The sequence below is a fragment of the Podarcis liolepis genome (assembly GCF_965112155.1).
Source record: "Podarcis liolepis genome assembly, chromosome: Z".
Lineage (NCBI taxonomy): Eukaryota > Metazoa > Chordata > Lepidosauria > Squamata > Lacertidae > Podarcis > Podarcis liolepis.
The window spans coordinates 42481771-42503350 of record NC_139570.1 but is presented as its reverse complement, the minus strand read 5'-3'; the positions used below and the strand labels follow the sequence as shown (position 1 = coordinate 42503350).

The window sequence follows — 21580 nt, the reverse complement described above, 5'->3', positions numbered from 1 at the left end:
GGCAGAATCAGAGGAGGCTGCTGCATTAGAGCAAAAGCTTGGGGAATAGGAGTTTCCTAACAATTCCCTTTTACAAATTATAGGAATAAGGAGACCATAGAAAAATAGTTTGTGCTGAGTCAGACTGCTGGACCATGTAGTTCAGTACTGTCTACACTGATTGGCAGCAGCTCTCCAGGATTTCAGACAAGGAGCCTTTTTAAGTCCTTCCTGGAGATGCTGGGGATTGAACCTGGGACCTTTTGCATGCAAGGCAGATACTCTGCCACTGAGCCATAACCTTCCCCACTTCCCAGGATTCTTCAGGGTGAGACATGGTATAAGAGTGCTTTAAATGTATGGTGAAGTTGTGGCTTAAATTCTACTCATTGAAATGGATGAAGTTAACCTTTATGTTGTTGTTGTTGTTGACATTTATTTCCCACCTTCGTCAAGGAGCTCTAAGAGCTGTACACAGGTCTCCTCCCCATGTTATCCTCACAACAATCCTGTGAGGTAGTTTAGACTAAGAGTGTGTGATTGGCCCAAGGCCACCCAGTGAGCTTGATGGCTGTGTGGGGACTCGGATCTTGATCTCCCAGGTTCTGGTCCAACACTCTTAACCACTGCACCACACTGACTCGCGTCATATCCATCAATTTAATGGGCCAAGCAGGTCTTACACTGGATTCTACCCCCAGGTTTTGACACCAAACCTGTCACTACTGTGACATCTGTGCTACCAACAAAGGGAGGTGTGTGTGAACATGCACACACGTGTTGAACAAGCACACACTACCCATGGAATGAATTTCCTCAAGATTTGTTGCGGTGACCCACCTCAGAGAGTGCCCTTTATCTCATAGCTCTCAGCACAGATGCTTCCATTCTGAGGCAAGTGTGTTGTTCTCCCCAAGAGCTCCTTGTGAGGTAATTAGAGAGGAGCCTTCTCTACAGAACCACAGACAAAGATCCACTGGCCAAGGCAACACCCAGAGGCATATAAATAGCCGCAAGGAAAGTTGAGGCTGACTTGTTTTCTGGAGGGTTCTATATAAAGAGCTGGCAGGCAAAACCACCCCCAAAATACTCCAGGCCCCAAAAGGGGCAAGCGAGGTTACCAGAAGTATAATAGAAAACAAGGCAACAGACTTGCAGGAGATGAAATTTCAACAAGTGCATCGTAACTGGTGACCACTGATCGCTGCTGCACCACCACCACACACCTGAATTTGTCTAACCTTTGCTGACTTCTGATTTCTGGGCGCAATTCAAAGTGCTGGTTATGACCCATGAAGCCTTATACAGTGGTACCTTGGGTTAAGAACTTAATTCGTTCTGGAGGTCCGTTCTTAACCTGAAACTAAGATTCCACTTTAGCTAATGGGGCCTCCTGCTGCCGCCGCGCCACCACTGCACAATTTCTGTTCTCATCCTGAAGCAAAGTTCTTAACCCAAGGTACTTTTTCTGGGTTAGCGGAGTCTGTAACCTGAAGTGTATGTAACCCAAGGTACCACTGTATGGCTTGGACCAGTCTACCTGCAAGATCATGTCTCCCTTTATGAACCTGCCTAGGTGTTAAGAACCTTGGGTGAGCACCTTCCCTCAGTCCCTTCAATGTTAGAGGCTCAGCTGGTGGCGACACAAGAGCATTTTCTGTGGCTGACCAGATTGTGGGATTCCCTCCCAAGTGAGGTGAGACGGGCTTCCTCTTTGTTATCCTTCCTCCAGCACGCCAAGGTCTTTCTTGGCCTTTGAAAACTAAGTACAGACAATGCTGACCACTGGGCTGCGGTCAGAGTAAACTTTTAATGCTCGTTTTAAATTGGTGCATTTTAACTACTTTGGTGTATTTTTACTACTTTGTATTTATAATGATGTCTTTAAAAGGTTGTAAGCCACCTTGAATCCCAACTTGGAAGGAAGGTGGGATATAAAAACACAGCAGTAGAAGAAGAAAAAGAAGAATATGCTTTTAAAGCCATCTGTGTCGGCAGCCATCACCACATCTTGTGGCAGAGAGTTCCATAGTTTCTCTATGCACTGGGTGAAGAAGCCCTGTCTTCTGCCCGTCCTGAATCTTCCAACATTATGAGAGAGGGAAGAAAAAGCTGCTTGTAACCGCCCAGCATGTTGGTGGCAGCGGTAGAGGAGAACTATGTCACATCCGAGAGATGGGTCCCAAGTGCCATAATTAGCAGCCACTGACTCATTCCTCCCCACTCTTTTCAAAAACCACCCATCAGGAGCAAACAGGACAGCCAAACCACAGCAAGGAAGGCCTGCAAAGCTTCCACAGGCCCCTTTGCCATCTGTGTCCTACTTTCTGCGTCTGTATGCCACAGAGGGAAAATGCATTTATTCATTTATTTTAAAGCTATTTCTCCCACCCCTCCTCCACACACACACCTTGCAATGAAAAAACTTTCTATGAATTGCTGCATGCTCTCCAACATTAATCCAATGAAAATGGGAGAAATGAATGCAACAGCAGCTGCAATGATAGTATATGCTAGGTACTGGAAACAAAGAGAGACCCCAGGGAAAGAACAATGGCTAAATTAATTAATTGCATATGCAGAGCTTGCCAGTATGACATCTAAAATAAGAAATCAAGATGGCAAACAGACAAGGAGTGAGTGGGAATATCTAGGGAAACACATTTTTTAAAAAAAAAAAATGACCACAAATATAAATTCCAGGTAGGGGATACTTTGTGACCAACAACTGACAACATAAAAGATAAGAGAGTGTGGAAAATAAGGTAAAGGAATTAATGTATATGCATCTAAACAAGATGTAAAAAGAACTCCTGTATAAGAGTGGGAAATGGTGTAATTGTAAAACTGAAAATAACAATAAAAATAATAGAAAATAGGGACATACCGTTCCATAATGATAATTTTACTATTTATACCCCACACATCTTACTGGGTTACCCCAGCCACTCTGGGCAGCTTCCAGCATATATAAAAACATAATAAAACATTAAACACTGGGGGGGGGGGGACTTCCCTATACAGGGTTGTATAACTTCATGCCTTCCAACATTTCTCCAATGGAAATAGGGACATCCTAAGGAAAAGTAGGACATTCCAGGATCAAATCAGAAATTGGGATGGCTTCTCTAAATCAGGGATGTCTCTGGAAAATGGGGACACTTGGAGGGTCTGTTGCTGGTGATTCAGAACAACTGAGTCATATCAAGCATCATGCTCCACCAGGAAACCCAAAGCCACTCTGAAAAGGCTACTAAAAGGACTATGAGGTTAAATAACACAGGGGTAGGGGAACCATTTTTTGCTAGAGAGCTACAATCTCACACCAGTGATGGCTGGGGCCAGATGAAAAGAGGGCATTTCAATTAATGTACAAGTTACCTTTGCTAGGGTTGCCATATTTCAAAAAGTAAAAACCAGGAGACCCTTAAAGTTTTTGATTGACTTTCCTAAAATCCGGAACAAAGCTGTCAGATCTGCCTACAAAAAACATGGTAATGTCCGGACGTATGGCAACCCATCCTTTGCACAGTGGACTAGTTGGTATACATAGGCCATATCCCTACTACAGTAGTACCTCGGGTTAAGTACTTAATTCGTTCCAGAGGTCCGTACTTAACCTGAAACTGTTCTTAACCTGAAGCACCACTTTAGCTAATGGGGCCTCCTGCTGCTGCCGCGCCGCTGGAGCACAATTTCTGTTCTCATCCTGAAGCAAAGTTCTTAACCTGAAGCACTATTTCTGGGTTAGTGGAGTCTGTAACCTGAAGCGTATGTAACCTGAGGTACCACTGTATATGTTTAAAGTATGATGATACCACTTTAAACAGTGAGGCTTCCCCTGCCCAAAGAATCAGGGGAACTGTAGTTTTTTAAAAGGGTGCTAAGAGTTGTTAAGAGAATGCTGCTACCCTCACAGAGCTAACATTCCTAGAGTTCCCTAGGAAGAGGGATTGATCATTAACCACTGCAAGAATTGTAGCTTTGTGTCTTGGCTCCCACCGACGGAAAAGCTTGACGTACAGTTTCTGCCGAAATTTTTAATGCTCAAATCAGTTATGGTACAGTTGTCAATGGACAACTCCTGCAACTTCTCCCACCCCCGTCCTGCTCCAACCAGCGCCTCTACAACGTCTCCTCAGGCCTCATGATTTTCTCCTAACTCTCAGCACTCCCCTATCCTCCGTCCGGGAGCCATTCTTATGATTAAAGGACACATTTTAGCATGGCAGAAATACTCATGGAAGGTGTGGCCTGTGGAGAGTCCTGAGGGCCAGTCAGAAAAGGCCTGGAAGTCCATATTCAATTACCCCAGCCTCATGTTTCCCATCCATGCTACAGATGAAGGAGAAGAAGAAGAAGAGTTTGGATTTGATATCCCGCTTTTTCACTACCCGAAGGAGTCTCAAAGCGGCTAACACAAAGCCGCCTTCCTCCCCCATAACAAGCACTCTGTGAGGTGAGTGGGGCTGAGAGACTTCAGAGAAGTGTGACTGGCCCAAGGTCATCCAGCAGCTGCATGTGGAGGAGCAGAGACGCGAACCCGGTCCCCCAGATTACGAGACTACTGCTCTTAACCACTACACCACACTGGCTCTATGTGAGACCTATGCCCACATAAAGCAAAGACTACAGGACCATGTGAATGGTCTATCCCATCATGTCTCACTGGTCCTAAGGTGTGAGGAGGAAATATAGACACTTTCAGAGAGCCTAAAACAAAATAAGCTGTATAAGCAATTTTTTAAAACGAAGAAGGTGCCAGGCCATGTGGAGGATAAAAAAAAAAAAAAACAGCTGCGCCAGAAAGGCAAACATGAATAAAACCTATTTTTGCAACTGGTGTGCAAGAATAGAATTGGGAGCCTTTTCTTTAGAAGCAAAGCTAGGAGACAGAGGAAGAGCAAAAAGAGAAAATTTGGTGTGCAAACACATTAGGAACCCAACTCATTTTGTTATTCATTCTTGCAGGCATTGGCCTGCAATACAAAACCTTTGATTTGGAAAGAGCTATTTTTACTGCCACCGCTAACATAAAAAAAAACACAGTATAATTTTAAAATACCACCAATAAAATAAAAATAAAAAGGAGGAAAGCAAGAATGAATGTGTAGTTTAAGAGCTGCAAGGCGATACTGGGGGAAGGTCCAAATATAATGCTGTGGAGATGGAAAGCAGAAGCAGCTATAGCTCAGAATCTATTTAAACATAAACTTCAAATAGCATAATAAAATACAATTTTTAAAATAGAAAAAAATATGGGGAATCTCCAGACCAGGGGTCAAATGTGGCCCTTGAGACATCTGAATTTGGTCCTTGGAACTTTCCCCCAACCAGAAACTTCACTGGGCCCAGTTATACTTTTGATATGCTTGTGTATTTTCTGCTGTGGCATAGTATTTTAACCTGGTACTTTATTTTGAGACTCTCTGCTGTGGGAAGCAACTCACACATTCCATACACTAACCAAACTAAACAAGAACCTAGGGGTAAAATCTGTGCCAGTTCTCAATGTCTTGATAGGCAACTTGTGAAACATTTTTGTTGCTGTTGCTGTTGATGAAGACAAGTGTAAGAACAGACTCCACAGCCTAATAGTGAGATAGCATCATTGGCAAACATATTTCTCAATACAGTGGTACCTCGGGTTAAGTACTTAATTCATTCCGGAGGCCAGTTCTTAACCTGAAACTGTTCTTAACCCGAAGCAGTACTTTAGCTAATGGGGCCTCCCGCTGCGCCATCAGAGCACGATTTCTGTTCTCATCCTGAAGCAAAGTTCTTAACCCGAGGTACTGTTTCTGGGTTAGCGGAGTCTGTAACCTGAAGAGTATGTAACCTGAAGCGTATGTAACCTGAGGTACCACTGTATTTTCCTGACTCCTAACTCTATGTAAGTTTGCTCATTAGAGCCTGAGTCCTGTTGGTCAGGCAAAGGGTCCATCTAGTCCAGCCTCCTGTTCTTGCAATAGCCAGATGGATGTTCCAATGGGAAGCTTGCAAACAGGACCTGAGGACAACAGCAAATTTCCCACTTGCGACTTCTGGTGATTGGTATTCAGAGGCTTAACAGTAGAGGTAGAGCATAAGAAGAGCCCTGCTGGATCAGGCCGAAGATCTGCCTATTCCAGCATCCTGTTGTTGCAGTGGCCAACCAGATGCTTGATTGGGAAGTCTGCAAGCAGGAGCTGAGCACAACAGTGCTCTTCCCACTTGTGATTCCTAGCAACTAGTGCTCAGTGGAGGGAGAAAACAGTCATTGCAGTTGTTGTTGTTTAGTCATTTAGTCATGTCCGACTCTTCGTGACCCCATGGACCAGAGCACACCAGGCACTTCTGTCTTCCACTGCCTCCCGCAGTTTAGTCAAACTCATGCTGGTAGCTTCGAGAACACTATCCAACCATCTCGTCCTCTGTCGTCCCCTTCTCCTTGTGCCCTCCATCTTTCCCAACATCAGGGTCTTTTCCAGGGAGTCTTCTCTTCTCATGAGGTGGCCAAAGTATTGGAGCCTCAGCTTCAGGATCTGTCCTTCCAGTGAGCACTCAGGGCTGATTTCCTTCAGAATGGATCGGTTTGATCTTTTTGCAGTCCATGGGACTCTCAAGAGTCTCCTCCAGCACCATAATTCAAAAGCATCAATTCTTCGGCGATCAGCCTTCTTTATGGTCCAGCTCTCACTTCCATACATCTCTACTGGGAAAACCATAGCTTAGTATCCATCAACAGGCGTTATCCTCTATGAATCTGTCTAATCCTCTTTTAAAGCGATCCAAATTGGTGGCTATCTTGAGGAAGCTGAGTGGGGAGTTGGCATGTGTGGTGGAAGGCCACATGTTGCCACAGGGTGGACTAGGGACAAATGCCCACTCCGTCCCCAGCCACAGGCATTTCAGCATAGGCTAGGGCTTGCTAGAGGCTCCACAACAATCTGGATGGGATAAATGGTGCAGTGCCAGATTTAGGGTGGTGTGAGTTCCCACACACAGAGTTTAGAGTTTGCAGAGGGGGGGGGTTGCCTCAGGGGAATAGGGGTCTCCTAACAACTCTCAGAACACTTAAACTACAGCTCCCAGAATTCTTTGGGGGAAGCCATGGCATTTTAAAGTGGCATCATAGTGCTTTAAATGTATGGTGTGAATGTGGCAAAATAAATGGCACTGTTCTCTTTGAGGTTTGTCTGAATACCTCAGGTGTGGGGAACCTTCAGGCCCCCCAGATATTGCTGAACTACAACTCCCAACACCCCTGGTCAGCAGTTTTGCTTACTGGGACCATTGCAGTTCAGCAACATCTGAAGGTTCAAAGGTTCCCCACACTTGGAATACTTGAACTATTTAAAATTATTGGTAGTACAGTGGTACCTCGGGTTATGAACTTAATTCATTCTGGAGGTCCGTTCTTAACCCGAAACTGTTCTTAACCTGAGGTGCACTTTCACTAATGGGGCCTCCCGCTGATGCCGTGACACCGCCATGAGATTTCCATTCTCATCCTGGGGCAAAGTTCGCAACCCGAGATACTACTTCCAAGTTAGCGGAGTCTGTAACCCGAAGCGTTTGTAACCTGAGGTACCACTGTATGGACTGACTTTTATTTATAAAATGTTTTCATTGTTTTTACATGTGGATTTTTTTAAAAAAAGAAAATGTTGATGTTCTTACCTAAAATCAGGTTGAGATATTCTAAGGGAAGCAACTCATACATGGAATCAAATAAATGCCCTGATTTGTTTCTTTGAGCAAAATAGAGAGATGTGTGGATCATGGCGTTCTGCAGTTCAGACACCAGGTGGTGCTTAACCTCATGATAATCAGGGGGGAGTCTTCTGCCTCTGTTCTATTCCTTTTCTTAAACTTTTTTATTTAGAGATAACAACATACGTGACCAAACATGCAACTTATAATACAATTCATCACATCTGAAAACCCAACCATAAACGTGTTGTCCAATTTTAAATATATAAATGTTTTAAATAAATAATTATTTAAATCATTTTGCTCTCCCTACGCCACCCCCACACCATCTCTCAATATCACAAATTCTATACCATTCTCCTTTCCAGTAGGAATTTGAGCAGAACACTGTTTAATGGCGAGCAACATTTCTGGCTGCTCTTAAATAAATTTCCAACTACAGGAATATGAGTTGGACCTCCTTTCTCAAATATCCAAGCCATGCTTGTATGGGATTTAATGGCATAACATAACCCACTTGTTCTCATCTTCTATTCCCCCCCCCAAATAAAATAAAATAAAGGGAGACAATAAACTTATTGTCTAACTCTGAGTGATGTGTCATCTAAGCCTCTCATGACAACAAGAAAGAAAAGAAGTGTGGGTGGGGAAATGAGTATTGGTGGGGGAATATTGGGTAGAAAGAGCTTATGACCCTGCTGCTCACATTTCATCCAGTAACCATACTTAAGAATATCCAGTTTTGCCTGCATTGGCCCAGCCTGGTTAGCATAGGCGCCAACTATAGGGGGCCCAGGCACCCACATGTTTTTGATAGGTGCTCAGCACCTACTGTGTGGGCTCTTGTGTGACTTCTAGTTTTTGTACCAAAAGTTGTGTAGGAGGCCTTACACAACTGCAGAGGCAACGTCAGAAGTCTTGCGAGGTCTTGGGTGTGAACTGCCAGGCCCCAGAAGCACCGCTGGGCAGGTTGATGCAACATGACGTCGTGAAATTGTGACATCACGTTACATCGCAGGTGCCATTGGGCACCCATAACTTGGGGCCCAAGTTGGCACCCCTTCTGGTTAGGGATGAACAACTCTGTCAGTTTTGGTTTCTCTTTCACATTTTGTGTGTTTTAGTGTGATTTTCTTCTAACTTCTGTTTGTGGTTTTGCCTAAGATGCACATCTTTATAAAGCAATTCCACCTAATATACAGCATTGTCAGTTTCATTAACAATTGTATTTTTTTGTGCATGCTTTCCTTTAGTCTATGCATTTTTTGTCCCATATTTTTTGTTCCACCTTACTTGGCATTGCAGAATTTGGAGAACTGCAAATTTTGAAGGATGGTTGCCTTTTAGTTAACACAGTGGCGTAGCGTGGGTTGTCAGCACCCGGGGCAAGGCAAGTAATTTGTGCCCCCTAACCCGTGGATTTGTGCACCCTAACCCCCAGATGTTGCGCCTGGTGCACTACACCACTGAGTTAACATACTGTTTCAGAAAGTGGGAACTGAGTAGTTTAGCCTTTAAATATGAACTGAATCTAATCTCTCCACCAGGAACACTTGAGGATTTTTTTTCTTTGATATTCCAACAAAAACAAACCAAATCTACACCTCTTGTAATAATGCACAGCTCAGAACTCAAATGCTATCATAGCCATGGCTACTCAGAAGTAAGTCCTATTGAATTCAATGGGGCTTACTCCCAGGTAGGTGGAGTTAGGACTGCAGGTTCAGGTAGCAGCAAAATGTTCAGGTTCATGGGTCAAAAAAATAATAATTTAACAGTGTTTTGAAAATGTATGCATATTTTAAGAAGAAACAGGTTTAACCATTTCCCCCCCTCAAAAGAAAAGAAGTTTACATACTGAAACATGTGCTGTATTTGAATGCAAATTTAAATGCACAGATTAATACAGAAATAGAACAGAATGGACTTATGAGTGAACACAGCATTAAGAAGTACAAGGTTGTATCAAAGTTAGTAACATCCATCAATTTCAATGAGTCTACTCTGAGTAGGACGGCTGGATACAACCCAGAGACTGGAAATAAGCAGACTGGTTCATTTTGAGTTCACAGTGACCATTCTTCACAGGGGATGTTCAGAAGGAAACCCGTAAAAGAAAAAAATGTACATCTTGTGTATCTCAACCACCCCTTGGTGACTATTCAAACAGCTTGAAACATTACATGATTTATAGCTCAAATGGCATCTGTTCTTCATATCAGTGACCAGAGATGATGCAGGGAGAAAAGAGATACCTCCCCCTCTATCAATCACCACCAGCCAAAAACTCCCATGGTCCTAAGGTGCCCTTTGCTCTGCAATAAACTAGTGAAAAGTTGTCAGTGTCTGGCAATGGAGACCGGTTCATTAAGAAGAAGAAGAAGAGTTTAGATTTGATATCCTGCTTTATCACTACCCTAGGGAGTCTCAAAGCGGCTAACATTCTCCTTTCCCTTCCTCCCCCACAGCAAACACTCTGTGAGGTGAGTGGGGCTGAGAGACACACAGAGAAGTGTGACTAGCCCAAGGTCACTCAGCAGCTGCATGTGGAGGAGCGGAGACGCGAACCCGGTTCCCCAGATTACGAGACTACCGCTCTTAACCACTACACCACACTGGCTCTGCCCCAGCAACTTCTGACTGCCCTTAGTCAGCCCTCTCTCAGAAGAACATAAGAAGGGCCCTGCTGGAACAGGCAAGTGGTCTATCTTGCCCAGCATCCTGTTCTTAAAGTAGGCAACCAGATGCCTGTGGGAAGCTTGCAAGCAGAACCTCCATACAGGACCTTCCTCCTCTTCCGTGGTTTCCAGCAACTGCTTTTCAGAAGCATTGCTGTCTCTGACCGCTAGGGCCAGCCCCTAAATTGAATCAGGACCATATCTGCATTGAGGCTGACATATTTTAAAAAGTGAAAAGTTGTTGAGCTTTTTTCTTTTCCCCCACAGTTGTTGGTCTTTTCCTGCATGTTCTTCCCCCCCCCCCCCAAAAAAAAAACCCCAACCACCCACAAAAATATGAATTTTCTGAGCTATTCTTGAGCTTCCTGCAGCCAATCAGAAGCTGTGTTTTGGTTTCTGAATGTTTTAGAAGTCGAACAGACTTCTGGAACTGATTCCGTTTGACTTTGAAGGTACAACTGTGCAATGTAACCACAAAATACAGCGACCATGGAGCCGTTTCTATCTACCTCTCTAGGTGCAAAAGGAGGAAAGCTGCAGGCAAAAGTTAATGTGGAGGGGAGTACCTCAGCTGCTTCTCATTATTTCTTAACCCATAACACCAAAGCAGTGGGTTCTTCCCCCCTATTTTTACAAGTCCAACTGAACCTCTAAAACATCCCAGGAGTTTTCTGTTTCTGATTAGGAGCTTGGGAGGGAGGGAGGGAGGGTGTGGGGAGTGACTTGTCCCAGTTCCAGAGTCTCATTACATTTCTCTCCAGGCCCATTAAACTCACAAGCACTCTTACTATGGCAGAAATGTAACTGAAACATAAATCAACTCTCAGAGGCAGATGTGGTGGCAGCAGCCAACCTTAGTAGGCAACGGAAACAAACAACAGCTTAAGGAAAAGAAGAGGGGAGTCCAAAATTAGACTGGGATAATTTCAGGGTGCCCCCAAGCTCAGTGGCAGGGCAACTGCTTTGCATGCAGAAGATCCCAGGTTCAGTCCCCAGCATCTCGAGGTAGGGCTGTTGTGGAGGGGTGGGGTGAGTAAATAAAATCTGTGCTGGAGGAGACTCTTGAGAGTCCCATGGACTGCAAGAAGATCAAACCTATCCATTCTGAAGGAAATCAGCCCTGAGTGCTCACTGGAAGGACAGATCCTGAAGCTGAGACTCCAATACTTTGGCCACCTCATGAGAAGAGAAGACTCCCTGGAAAAGACCCTGATGTTGGGAAAGATGGAGGGCACAAGGAGAAGGGGACGACAGAGGACGAGATGGTTGGACAGTGTTCTCGAAGCTACCAGCATGAGTTTGACCAAGCTGCGGGAGGCAGTGGAAGACAGGAGTGCATGGCGTGCTCTGGTCCATGGGGTCACGAAGAGTCGGACACGACTAAACAACTAAACAACAACAACAACAATCAATCAATCAATCAATCAATTCTCCAGCCAGACTGGCAATATCCCCTCACTCACACAGTTTACGATATTCCTGCATTCTTCAGCAGAGGTTCTTTTCATTCAGCAAAGTAAGCGGCTCATATATATGTCAAACAAAGCTTTAATAATAAAGAAAACTGTAACACAATAACATAATCTGTGAGAGAAACTAAAACAGCAACATGAGGAAGAATGAAGCAAGAGTGTGGGAAAATGATTGCTTGTACATGAGAGCATGAGCAAAGTTCTTATTGTTACAGGGTGATTTCATAGCTAGAAGCATTCTTGGAGCATGAACAGCGCGTGAACAGCTCGTGCTGTCCTATATGATTGGCTAACGTAGCATGGCCTGATCGCTCGCATGGTCTAGTACCAAGGTCTTTATCTGCTGGCTAGAACAAATTGCTTGACTTGTATTTTTTGTATCTTTCTATTTCACACATTTCACACAATAAAAGCTGTGCTGCATTAGCCCTAGGAGCAGCCATATTTCCCTAGGAGCAGCCATATTTCGGAACCTATCATGGTGTGAGACTGATTTTTCTCTGGATGCCGAGCTGTAACTCGACAATTGGTGCCCCGTGTGACTACCTTCGGACTTCACGTTGTTTTTCATTATTCAGCACTCACCAACACGTCGTTCATCCACGTAGTGGATCCCTGGTGAGTGCTCCCGTGTGACTGTTTGTTTTTCATTATTCAGCACTCACCTACACGTCGTTCATCCACGTCGTGGATCCCTGGTGAGTGCTCCCGTGTATACAACGTTCAGCTCTCACCTCGCCCCGCAAGGGCTGCAGACGCGTCGTTCATCCACGTAGTGGATCCCCGGTGAGAGCTCCCGTGTGAATGTGATTCTGGACTACGTTACGGACTTATCAGCACTTATCTCCGCCCGGACAGGGCAAAAGGCGCCTCTCTCTCATCCTCCTACGGATCCCTCCGGTAAGTGCTCCCTGCTCTTTTTGCAACTCTTGCAATCATGGGAAAATCTCTCTCTGCACCACAGAAAAAATTTTTTAAAGACCTTAAATTCCTTTTGGCCAGTAACAACCTTGCTGTTCGGAAAGCTGACCTTAAGTCCCTTATAAAAGCCCTGGACACTCACTGCCCGTGGTTCCCCCAGGACGGAAATTGGGGGTTAGACGATTGGAAAAAAATTGGACACTTCTTTCAAAATCATCCGCAGATTGATGTAAAGGTTTTGCATGCCTGGGGTAACGTCTACAAAGCTATGTCGTGCTTAACTCCTTCAAACATTCTTCTGGCTGCTGCAACAGCTTCTTCAAACGCCCCCCCGGTTCCCGCTTTGCCTGCCTCAAACCTACCTCCTAAACCGCCGGCTCCTCCTGTCACTCCCCTGCATTCTTCAAATTCTGCAGCACCCCCCGCTCTTCCACCTCATCCGCCCAAGGCATTTGGCACCGCTCCTACCACTCCTCTCCAAGAAGAGACTCTTTGTACTGCTGCTCCGTTGCTGCCTTTTGATTCTGATACTCCAAATCACTTTCCTGTGATTGCTCCTGCACCCCCAGCCCCCGTCATGCTGACCCAAACCGATGTTCTCGATGGGTTAACAGGAGGAGGCAATTTTCTTCCTATTGCCCAACAGTTGGCCCTTGATCCTATGTATTGGGCAGCCACCACAGCCTCAGCCCAAGAGGCTCTGGCATCTGTCCCTGATGACAAGAATGAGCGAGATGGCCGATGGGGGAGCATCAGACAGGGTCCTGCAAAGCCCTATGGACAATTTGTTGATCGCTTGTACAATACCTTCAAGCGGCAAGTTCAGGACCTGGCAGCACAAGAACTGATTGTACGCCAGCTTGCGTTTGATCATGAGGACTGTAAGCAAGTGCTGCGCCCTTTGATGGCAACATCAAATATAGCCATTGCTGATATGCTTAAAGCCTGCCAGTCAGTGGGCACTGCTAGCCATGGCCTGCTAGCCACGGCCTTGTCCTCCGCCGTGTCCCAAAATCCTGCAAAGGCTACAACCTGTTGGATTGACAGTGGCTAAAGAAAAATCCAGCGGACTTTACCTATTACGTGCCTGGGACACCAGCTGACAGCATCTGCAGCCATTCCAGTCACGCCTCAACTACAGTTTCCTGATTTTAAACTGGTGGATTTACAACAAATTCTTGGACAGCTGAATTGGATAAAGAGTTATTTGGACCTGCCCACTTCCACTTTGTCTCCACTATTTTCTGCCCTTAAAGGACACAAGAATCCAGCGGACAAGATCACAATCACCTCTGCAATGGAAGAGGCTCTTCCACAGCTGTTCCAGTGTTTCCTGGCATGCTGAAAGGCCATCTTCATCCCTACTGCATTGGCCCCCCTTTTCCCTGGGAAGCCACTTCAACCACCAAACATCATTACAGTTTTGCTGCCTCCTAATAGCAACCATCCCATCTGTATCATCACGCTTCATTGGGCTTGGACTTTTGACTCAGCAGTACAAGGAGCAATACATCAGACTTATTTACAGCAAATGGGCTCCTGTATCTGCAAAAATGGTTGTGTGACTTCTTTTGGATTGTGGTTTTTACATGTCAATAATTGAGCCACGAAATATCACACAGGTTGCTCGGAAGTGGCCATTGGACTAATTTACCATTCTCATCCTTATTGGCATCGCTTGGATTTTACCCCCCAGATTTTTTTTTCTCCTCCCTCAGGAGTCCTGCCCTATGATGTGTTCCCCTGAGCATGTACAGAGGGCTGTCTTGGAACTATTGTGGACTCTTGGCAAGGGAGGGGGTGAGGGATTTTAGTGTGTTCCAGTTGTTTCATTTTTGTGCTTTGGCATGGTTCCCGGACAGAAAGCAACTTGCAATATGGTTTTTTTAGCAAGGCCCACAAAGACAATGGGCTCTGTTCTCGACCTTGTTGCAATCTTTTTAGTTACAGCAAGCGGAATATGCTTGAAGCGGACTATGCTTGGCTAGTGCCTTTTTTAGCTGCTGAGAAAAATGATTTTTAAAAGCTTCTTGAAGCTTTGAGGTTTTTTTGGTGGTGGTATTCTAGTATTCCAGTAAATGCTTCATTTAAGATTAGCAATAATATAAAGGACAATCGTATAAGTTTATCACCTGTGTTTTGTTGCTTGCAGAAATCCCCTCTGCCTTTTCTGGTACCTGCACGTTAGGCATAGTGGTACCCTTGGTGTATAAAATAGATAAGCTCCCAGCGGTCCGTTTGCGTAACAGAAGGGAAGTACAATCACCTATTTCTCAATATACAGGGACAGCCATTTCTAGGTCTCTTCTGCCTTCTTTAGGTGCAGCCATGAATTACCGTGATTTGCATAAATTGGCAAACTGGACAGAAAATTTGTTTAATTCCACCATTTTGGCTTTAAAAATGATTAACAAAGAAATATCAGAAATAAGAAATGTAGTTCTTCAACATCATTATGCTTTAGATGTGATCCTTGCTTCTAAAGGTGGAATTTGTGCCTTAATTCATTCTCATTGCTGCATGTATATAACTGATCAATCGACCAATATCTCTGCTACTATTGATCATATGGAACAAATGATAGCCCATAATCCTTTGAATCCACCTGAAGGTTTTGATCCATGGGAGTGGTTATCTTCTTGGTTACCTAATGGATTATGGTTAAGAAAAATATTATTGATTGTAATTGCATGTATTGTTGGCTTCATTATGGTGTGTTGTTGCATTCAATGCATACCCTCTTTGATTTCCCAATGCACTGCATGGTGGTACCGACCACGGCCCACCACAGGGGTTACAAGAGGAATTTATGTTGCAAAGTGTAGACGCTTAGGCAATGAAGTGTACTAATGGTCCCTCTTTTTTCCTCTAACAATATAAACAAGAAAAGAGGACATGTGGGAAAATGATTGCTTGTACATGAGAGCATGAGCAAAGTTCTTATTGTTACAGGGTGATTTCATAGCTAGAAGCATTCTTGGAGCATGAACAGCGCGTGAACAGCTCGTGCTGTCCTATATGATTGGCTAACGTAGCATGGCCTGATCGCTCGCATGGTCTAGTACCAAGGTCTTTATCTGCTGGCTAGAACAAATTGCTTGTTTTGTATTTTTTGTATCTTTCTATTTCACACATTTCACACAATAAAAGCTGTGCTGCATTAGCCCTAGGAGCAGCCATATTTCCCTAGGAGCAGCCATATTTCGGAACCTATCATGGTGTGAGACTGATTTTTCTCTGGATGCCGAGCTGTAACTCGACAATAGAGTGACAGTTGGTCTATCTAACTGAACACTCAAAGGGAGGGGCCGATTCCAGAGCACAGCACACAAGCCCCGCCCACCAGATGCCAGACATTCTACTAATCAAATTAGGCCCCAGTGTTTTTCTTACAAGGGCTGGGGTAGTCCCCTGCCTGAAACCTTGGACAACCAGTGTTGATCATAGGTCAGTGGTTACCAAATAGATAAGAACTGTGGACCCTCTGTTTTTTAAAAACCAAGCCATGGACCTTCTGGGTAAGTTGGGGTCTGTGGACCACCAAATGGGAACCATTGGTATAGACAATATAGTGCTAGATGGACCACTGATGTGACTTGGTGTAAGGCATTACCAGTTACTCAGAATCATAAAATGTAAAAGATTAGGGAGTGAAGCAAATTAAAATAATGATGTCATACCACTCTGTACATGACCCAGGTCCTTCATTACTGAGGATCACTAATTAAACTTTTTTGTACTATACCTCTCTCCTCACCCAGGCCGTTTCCCTCACACTTTTTGCCGCTGGATCTTTGTTCACTGCACATTCCCATCAATTCCAGGGTGGTCAATATAAACCACTTTGGGAAAGACTGAATCCACTTCATTTTGGGAAGCTAACAAGTAGGGGAGAGATAGAAAAAGTCTGTCTTTGTGGAATATTTCCAGAGGCCTCCTGACAGAGGTGATCATACAGTGTGACCAAAAGACACTTTCCCCTTTTGAAAGAAAGAAAGAAAGAAAGAAAGAAAGAAAGAAAGAAAGAAAGAAAGGGCTTCAGTATTTTTTTAAAAAAATCAAGAAAAAGGAAAGGAAGGAGAAAAGTTAAATGGGATTTGTGGGGTGGACAGTTGTAGCCCAAACAGCAAGTGTCCTGCAATTACTTCACACAGCTGAACATCCTTTAAACAGATTCCATGCCGTTAAAGTTTCTAGTCCTCATGGATGAATGCAGAAGTATAATCTCAGGGGCTCAAGGGTCTAAGGATTTTACTATTTTAGCAGAAGGTGGGGAAGGGAGGGGAAAGGGCAAAGAAGCAAATATATGGAAATTTACTCAATCCACAGAGTTAGCCACATAAATTATGCACTTGCAAAATTCAGCTGTTCACAACACATACACTAGCACACTTCACAGCATCCACAACTGTGCTCGCTTCTCTGAAGTTGCTATTTTTATTCTTATTATCCAGAGCATCCAGAATGACCTCATCCATTATCAGATAAGAAATGCTGCAGTGTCTGGGTCTCCTGTTTTAATAAGGCAAACCAAAGAGTAGAGTCTGGGCACTGTGCAGTTTAGAAAAAGTTGTACCTTTGTGTAGGATCGGTGAACCTCATTGGTTACATTTGGCACCTAATGCAAACAGAGCAGAAGCCAGATGAGAAAGAAGTCAGTATTTTCATAGCTGGCAAATGTTTCGCAGTCACCCGCTGATGACTCGAGCATCAGTAAGCAGAAATATATATGGTTTTGGCATGGTTACAGTCAACTGTATGCAAAGCATTGCTTACTGTTGCATTGTGATTCATGGATTATCCCTGCATCAGGAGCATAAGTGGCTGCCTTCTTCTGAACCAGACCATTGCTCTATTTAGCTCAGTACTGTCTACACTGACTGACAGTAACACTCCAGGGTTTCCCAGTCCTCCCTGGAGATGCTAGGAACTGAACCTGAGATGCCAAACGGATGCTCTGACACTGAGCCACAGCACCTTTCTAAACTCATTCCAGCACAACTATCTTTTTTGGTTAAAGGACGTTTTTTGGCTTTAAATTGGTGGTTTTGTGAATGCTAGGGGTTTTTTTGGGGGGGACATTCCCACCTTACTTTTTTGCTGCTGCCACAATCAATTTCACTCTCCTCCTACAGCAGTGATCACTGATTGGCACCATTTCTTTTTCTTCCTCACCTGAAGCTCAAGCATAAGGGTCATTGGTTCCACCATAACAGGCCAGCTCCATCAGGCCTCCTCAGCCTTCAGCTATCATTTGGGGGCAGCTGTTCCATCAGACTGCCTCAGAGGAAGAGATATGGAAGCTGAGCTCATTTCACTAGTTTTGCTGGAGGCCCATCACCATCAGGAACCTCCTGCCTCTGAACTGCTAAGGCTGCAGGTAAGGTAAAGGTAAAGGGACCCCTGACCATTAGGTCCAGTCTGGGGTTGTGGTGCTCATCTCGCTTTATTGGCTGAGGGAGCTGGTGTACAACTTCCGGGTCATATGGCCAGCATGACTAAGCCACTTCTGGTGAACCAGAGCAGTGCACGGAAACGCCTTTTACCTTCCCGCCGGAGCGGTACCTATTTATCTACTTGCACTTTGACGTGCTTTCGAACTGCTAGGTTGGCAGGAGCAGGGACTGAGCAACGGGAGCTCACCCCATCGCGGGGATTCGAACCGCCAACCTTCTGATCGGCAAGTCCTAGGCTCTGTGGTTTAACCCACAGTGCCGCCCACGTCCTGTTAGGCTGCAGGTGGGGCTGTCAAATTTTGATTGTATGTTAGCCACCCCGGTTACCTTTTCAGCTGAAAAGTGGGTACAAATTCTCTAAATAAATAAATAATGTGGTTTTAAAACTACCAGAACTCAAAATCAGAAGCTTTGGGGCTTGTGTGCAGCTGCACCATGTGGTGGCCTAGGTGATTTAACAAGCTCAGGGCATGGACTGACTCCACCCACCCAGAATGGCCTTTGGATCTAATGGGACATGACAGAGCATAACATTGGCACCAACTCTAGGGGGCCCTGGGTGCCTGGGGCCCCCACATTTTGTGTGGGGGAGTGCTCAGCACCCACACTGCAGGGCTCTGATATGAATTCCAGTTTCTACCAGAAGTCACGTCGGAGGCCTGACATCTTGAGACGCCGCAAAGCCTCTGACGTGACTTCCAGCAGAAAACCAGAAGTCGCGTCAGAGGTCTTGTAACCTCTGAGGCCCTGCATGGCCTTAGAAGTGATGTCTGAGGCCCTGTCAGGCCTCTGACATAACTTCCGGTTGGAGAAAACATTTCAACTTGGTGCTAAATTGCAACTACACTTGGTAGGAGTTCTTAAGCAGAAATCAAATCATCATTTGCTTTGCTCTTTCTACCTTCCCACTTCAACCTTTCTTTTCCAACCCTTTACAAAGTTCCACCTGAGTCCAAGCTTGGGGAAACTTCTCCCAGAAGTGGGATCTGTCGTGGTGAGCTCCTTTGTCCAGGAGGCTTCCGCAGGTGCTGTAAGAGGCTAGACAGGATCGATCTGCAACTCCAGCATCTCCCATCCAGAAGCTCAGCTGTCCCAGCGCACCCTGGAAAGCAAGGGAGAGTTTGGGAAGGGTTAAAATATAATGAGTTTTCGGAATGCAAGTTTTATTACTGTATTATGTACTCATGTTTTGGGTTATAAAACAGTGAATAATAAAAAAGTAACAAGATTGTAGGGGAGCAAAGTTCCAAGACACATGAACTTAAGTCACTGCCTATTGTTCACCTTTCTAGGTTTCTGAAAGGTGGGTTTGAGGAAACTTGTCTCAAGAAGGGTACTGAAAAGTGGGAAAAGATTCAAAAACGACAACCAAAACGATCAAGAGGTTGGAGCAACTTTCCTATGAGGAAAGGTCACAACCAGTGCTTTTTATCTAGGGACACTCAAGCACTGGTGGAGGAAGAGGGGGGCAGGGGGCAGCATGATCCCGGTGGGGTTCTATTGCAGCTCCCCCCCCCCCGCACTGGGCGACCCGCCCCCGCAGGCAGCATGCAATGCCCCCAGAATGCACGCCACGTCCCTGTGGGCAGCGCCCCTGCCCCGAGGATGCATGCCCCAACCCTATGGGCAGTACACCCCCTCCCTGGGATGCGCCCCAGCCCCGCCCCCACCTGCTCTCCACCCCCAGTGCTGGTGCATGAAGTTCCACGACTGCACTCAAGGGTACACAGCACCAGCACCCTTTTTTCCTAGAAGAAAAGCACTGATTAAAAGTGTGGCACTGACTGTAACAACTTCGTGGTGAGTTCCGGCACCTTTTTCCTAGAAGAAAAGCACTGGTTGCAACATTTCAGAGTTGTTAAATTAAGAGCAGGGGCGGAGCTTCATGCTCCGGCACCGGGGGGCGGGGCTGGTGCGCATCCCAGGGGCATGGCACATGTCCTGGGGGCGTGGCACGCTACCCACAAGGGCGTGGCACGCTGCCTGCAGGGGCATTGCACCCAGCGCGGGTGGAGGGCAGCCACAATGGCACCCCACCAAGCACTCACTGCCATGGGTGGTGCGCTCCCCCCGCCCCACTCTTCCTCCGCCAGTGATTAAGAGATAAGGGAAGAATGGCTATGATAGAAGTGTATACAAATACAGTTGTACCTTGGTTCCCAAACGCCTTAGGAGTTGAATGTTCTGGCTCATGGACAATCGAAAACCGGAACTTAGTGTTCCGGTTTTTGAAGGTTCCTTCGGAAACTGAACATCCAGTGGGGCTTCCACAGCTTCCGATTGGATGCAGGAGCTTCCTGCAGCCAATCAGAAGTTGCGCTTTGGAAGTGGAACGTTTTGGAAGTCGAACAGACTCAGGTCCTGCTTGCAAGCCTCCCATTAGGGCATCTGGCTGGGCACTTTGAAGACAGGAGGCTGGACTAGACAAGCGCCCATTCCAGCAGGGCTCTTCTTATGCCCTTAAAGCAGATATACATTCCTACCAGTATCTGGATAAAAATGGACAGTATGTGTTAGGAAGAACTCATTATGGGCAGGGCTGTAGCTAGGGGGTGGTGAGGTGGGCCCCCATTAGGGGTGCAGGTGGAGGAGGGGGTGCAAAATCAGCTACAATATGTCCATAAATATGTCTATAAATAAATATATTGATTATTGGCTCATAAGAAAAGTTTTTAAATAGAGGGTGAACTGAATGGGTGGGGCTGGAGGAGAGGCGGAAAGAAGAATTAATTTGTCTGTGCTTAGGGGGTACAATCTGGACAGTTCTGCCAGGGCAAGATCACCTAGCTATGGTTCTGATTATGGGAACTGTGGTTGCTGAACAGTTTCCTTGTGCATTGTAATAGACAGCATTTCTATTTGGGAACAGGGAAAGCTGCCTTATTCCTTGTGATTTTCATGCATGGTAGTAGGCGGTGTCCTGAAAAGAATAACGCAGCTGCAAACTCATGCCGTTCCTCACCTCAAAAGGGACCTCAAAGGGCTCGATGAGACCTCCAATAACCACCAGGCCCTCCGTGGCCACCCCCATGCCAAAGTAACCAGACCAGGCAACGCTCTCCAGCAGGCAGCAGTCCACATATAGAGCCAACCTGTTCAAGGAGATGCTAAGGGCCACTCTGTGCCAGTGTCCATCTGACAGGGAGGAAACTGGGAACCTGCAAGTGACAGGGCCAGAAAGAGCAATACATGAGTTAGGCAACACACAGCAACAGGGAAGTATGCTGGTAGATGTGTGACAGATGGCAATGGATGGAACATGCCTCATTCTGCCTAACACTAGAGCCAGCCCTCAACACTCTTACCTTCAAAACCCAGCTGCCTCTGAATACAGGGATGCCTTATACCAAGTCACACTACTAAGATATACTAGAGATTG

General features: G+C 45.5%; 1 protein-coding gene across 2 annotated transcripts in view; it reads right to left on the bottom strand.

The window, feature by feature from the left end:
• LOC310698497 (uncharacterized protein) overlaps window positions 1–21580 on the bottom strand; it is a 150987-nt gene that overhangs the window by 93070 nt on the left and 36337 nt on the right. For both annotated transcript variants that reach the window (XM_083485686.1, XM_083485687.1), the window contains exons 4-6: window positions 21164–21359; window positions 19148–19303; window positions 17322–17363 (exon numbers count right to left, since the gene is read on the bottom strand). In XM_083485686.1, the coding sequence (XP_083341812.1) occupies window positions 17322–17363; window positions 19148–19303; window positions 21164–21359 (394 nt within the window). The remainder of the gene's footprint in view (window positions 1–17321; window positions 17364–19147; window positions 19304–21163; window positions 21360–21580) is intronic.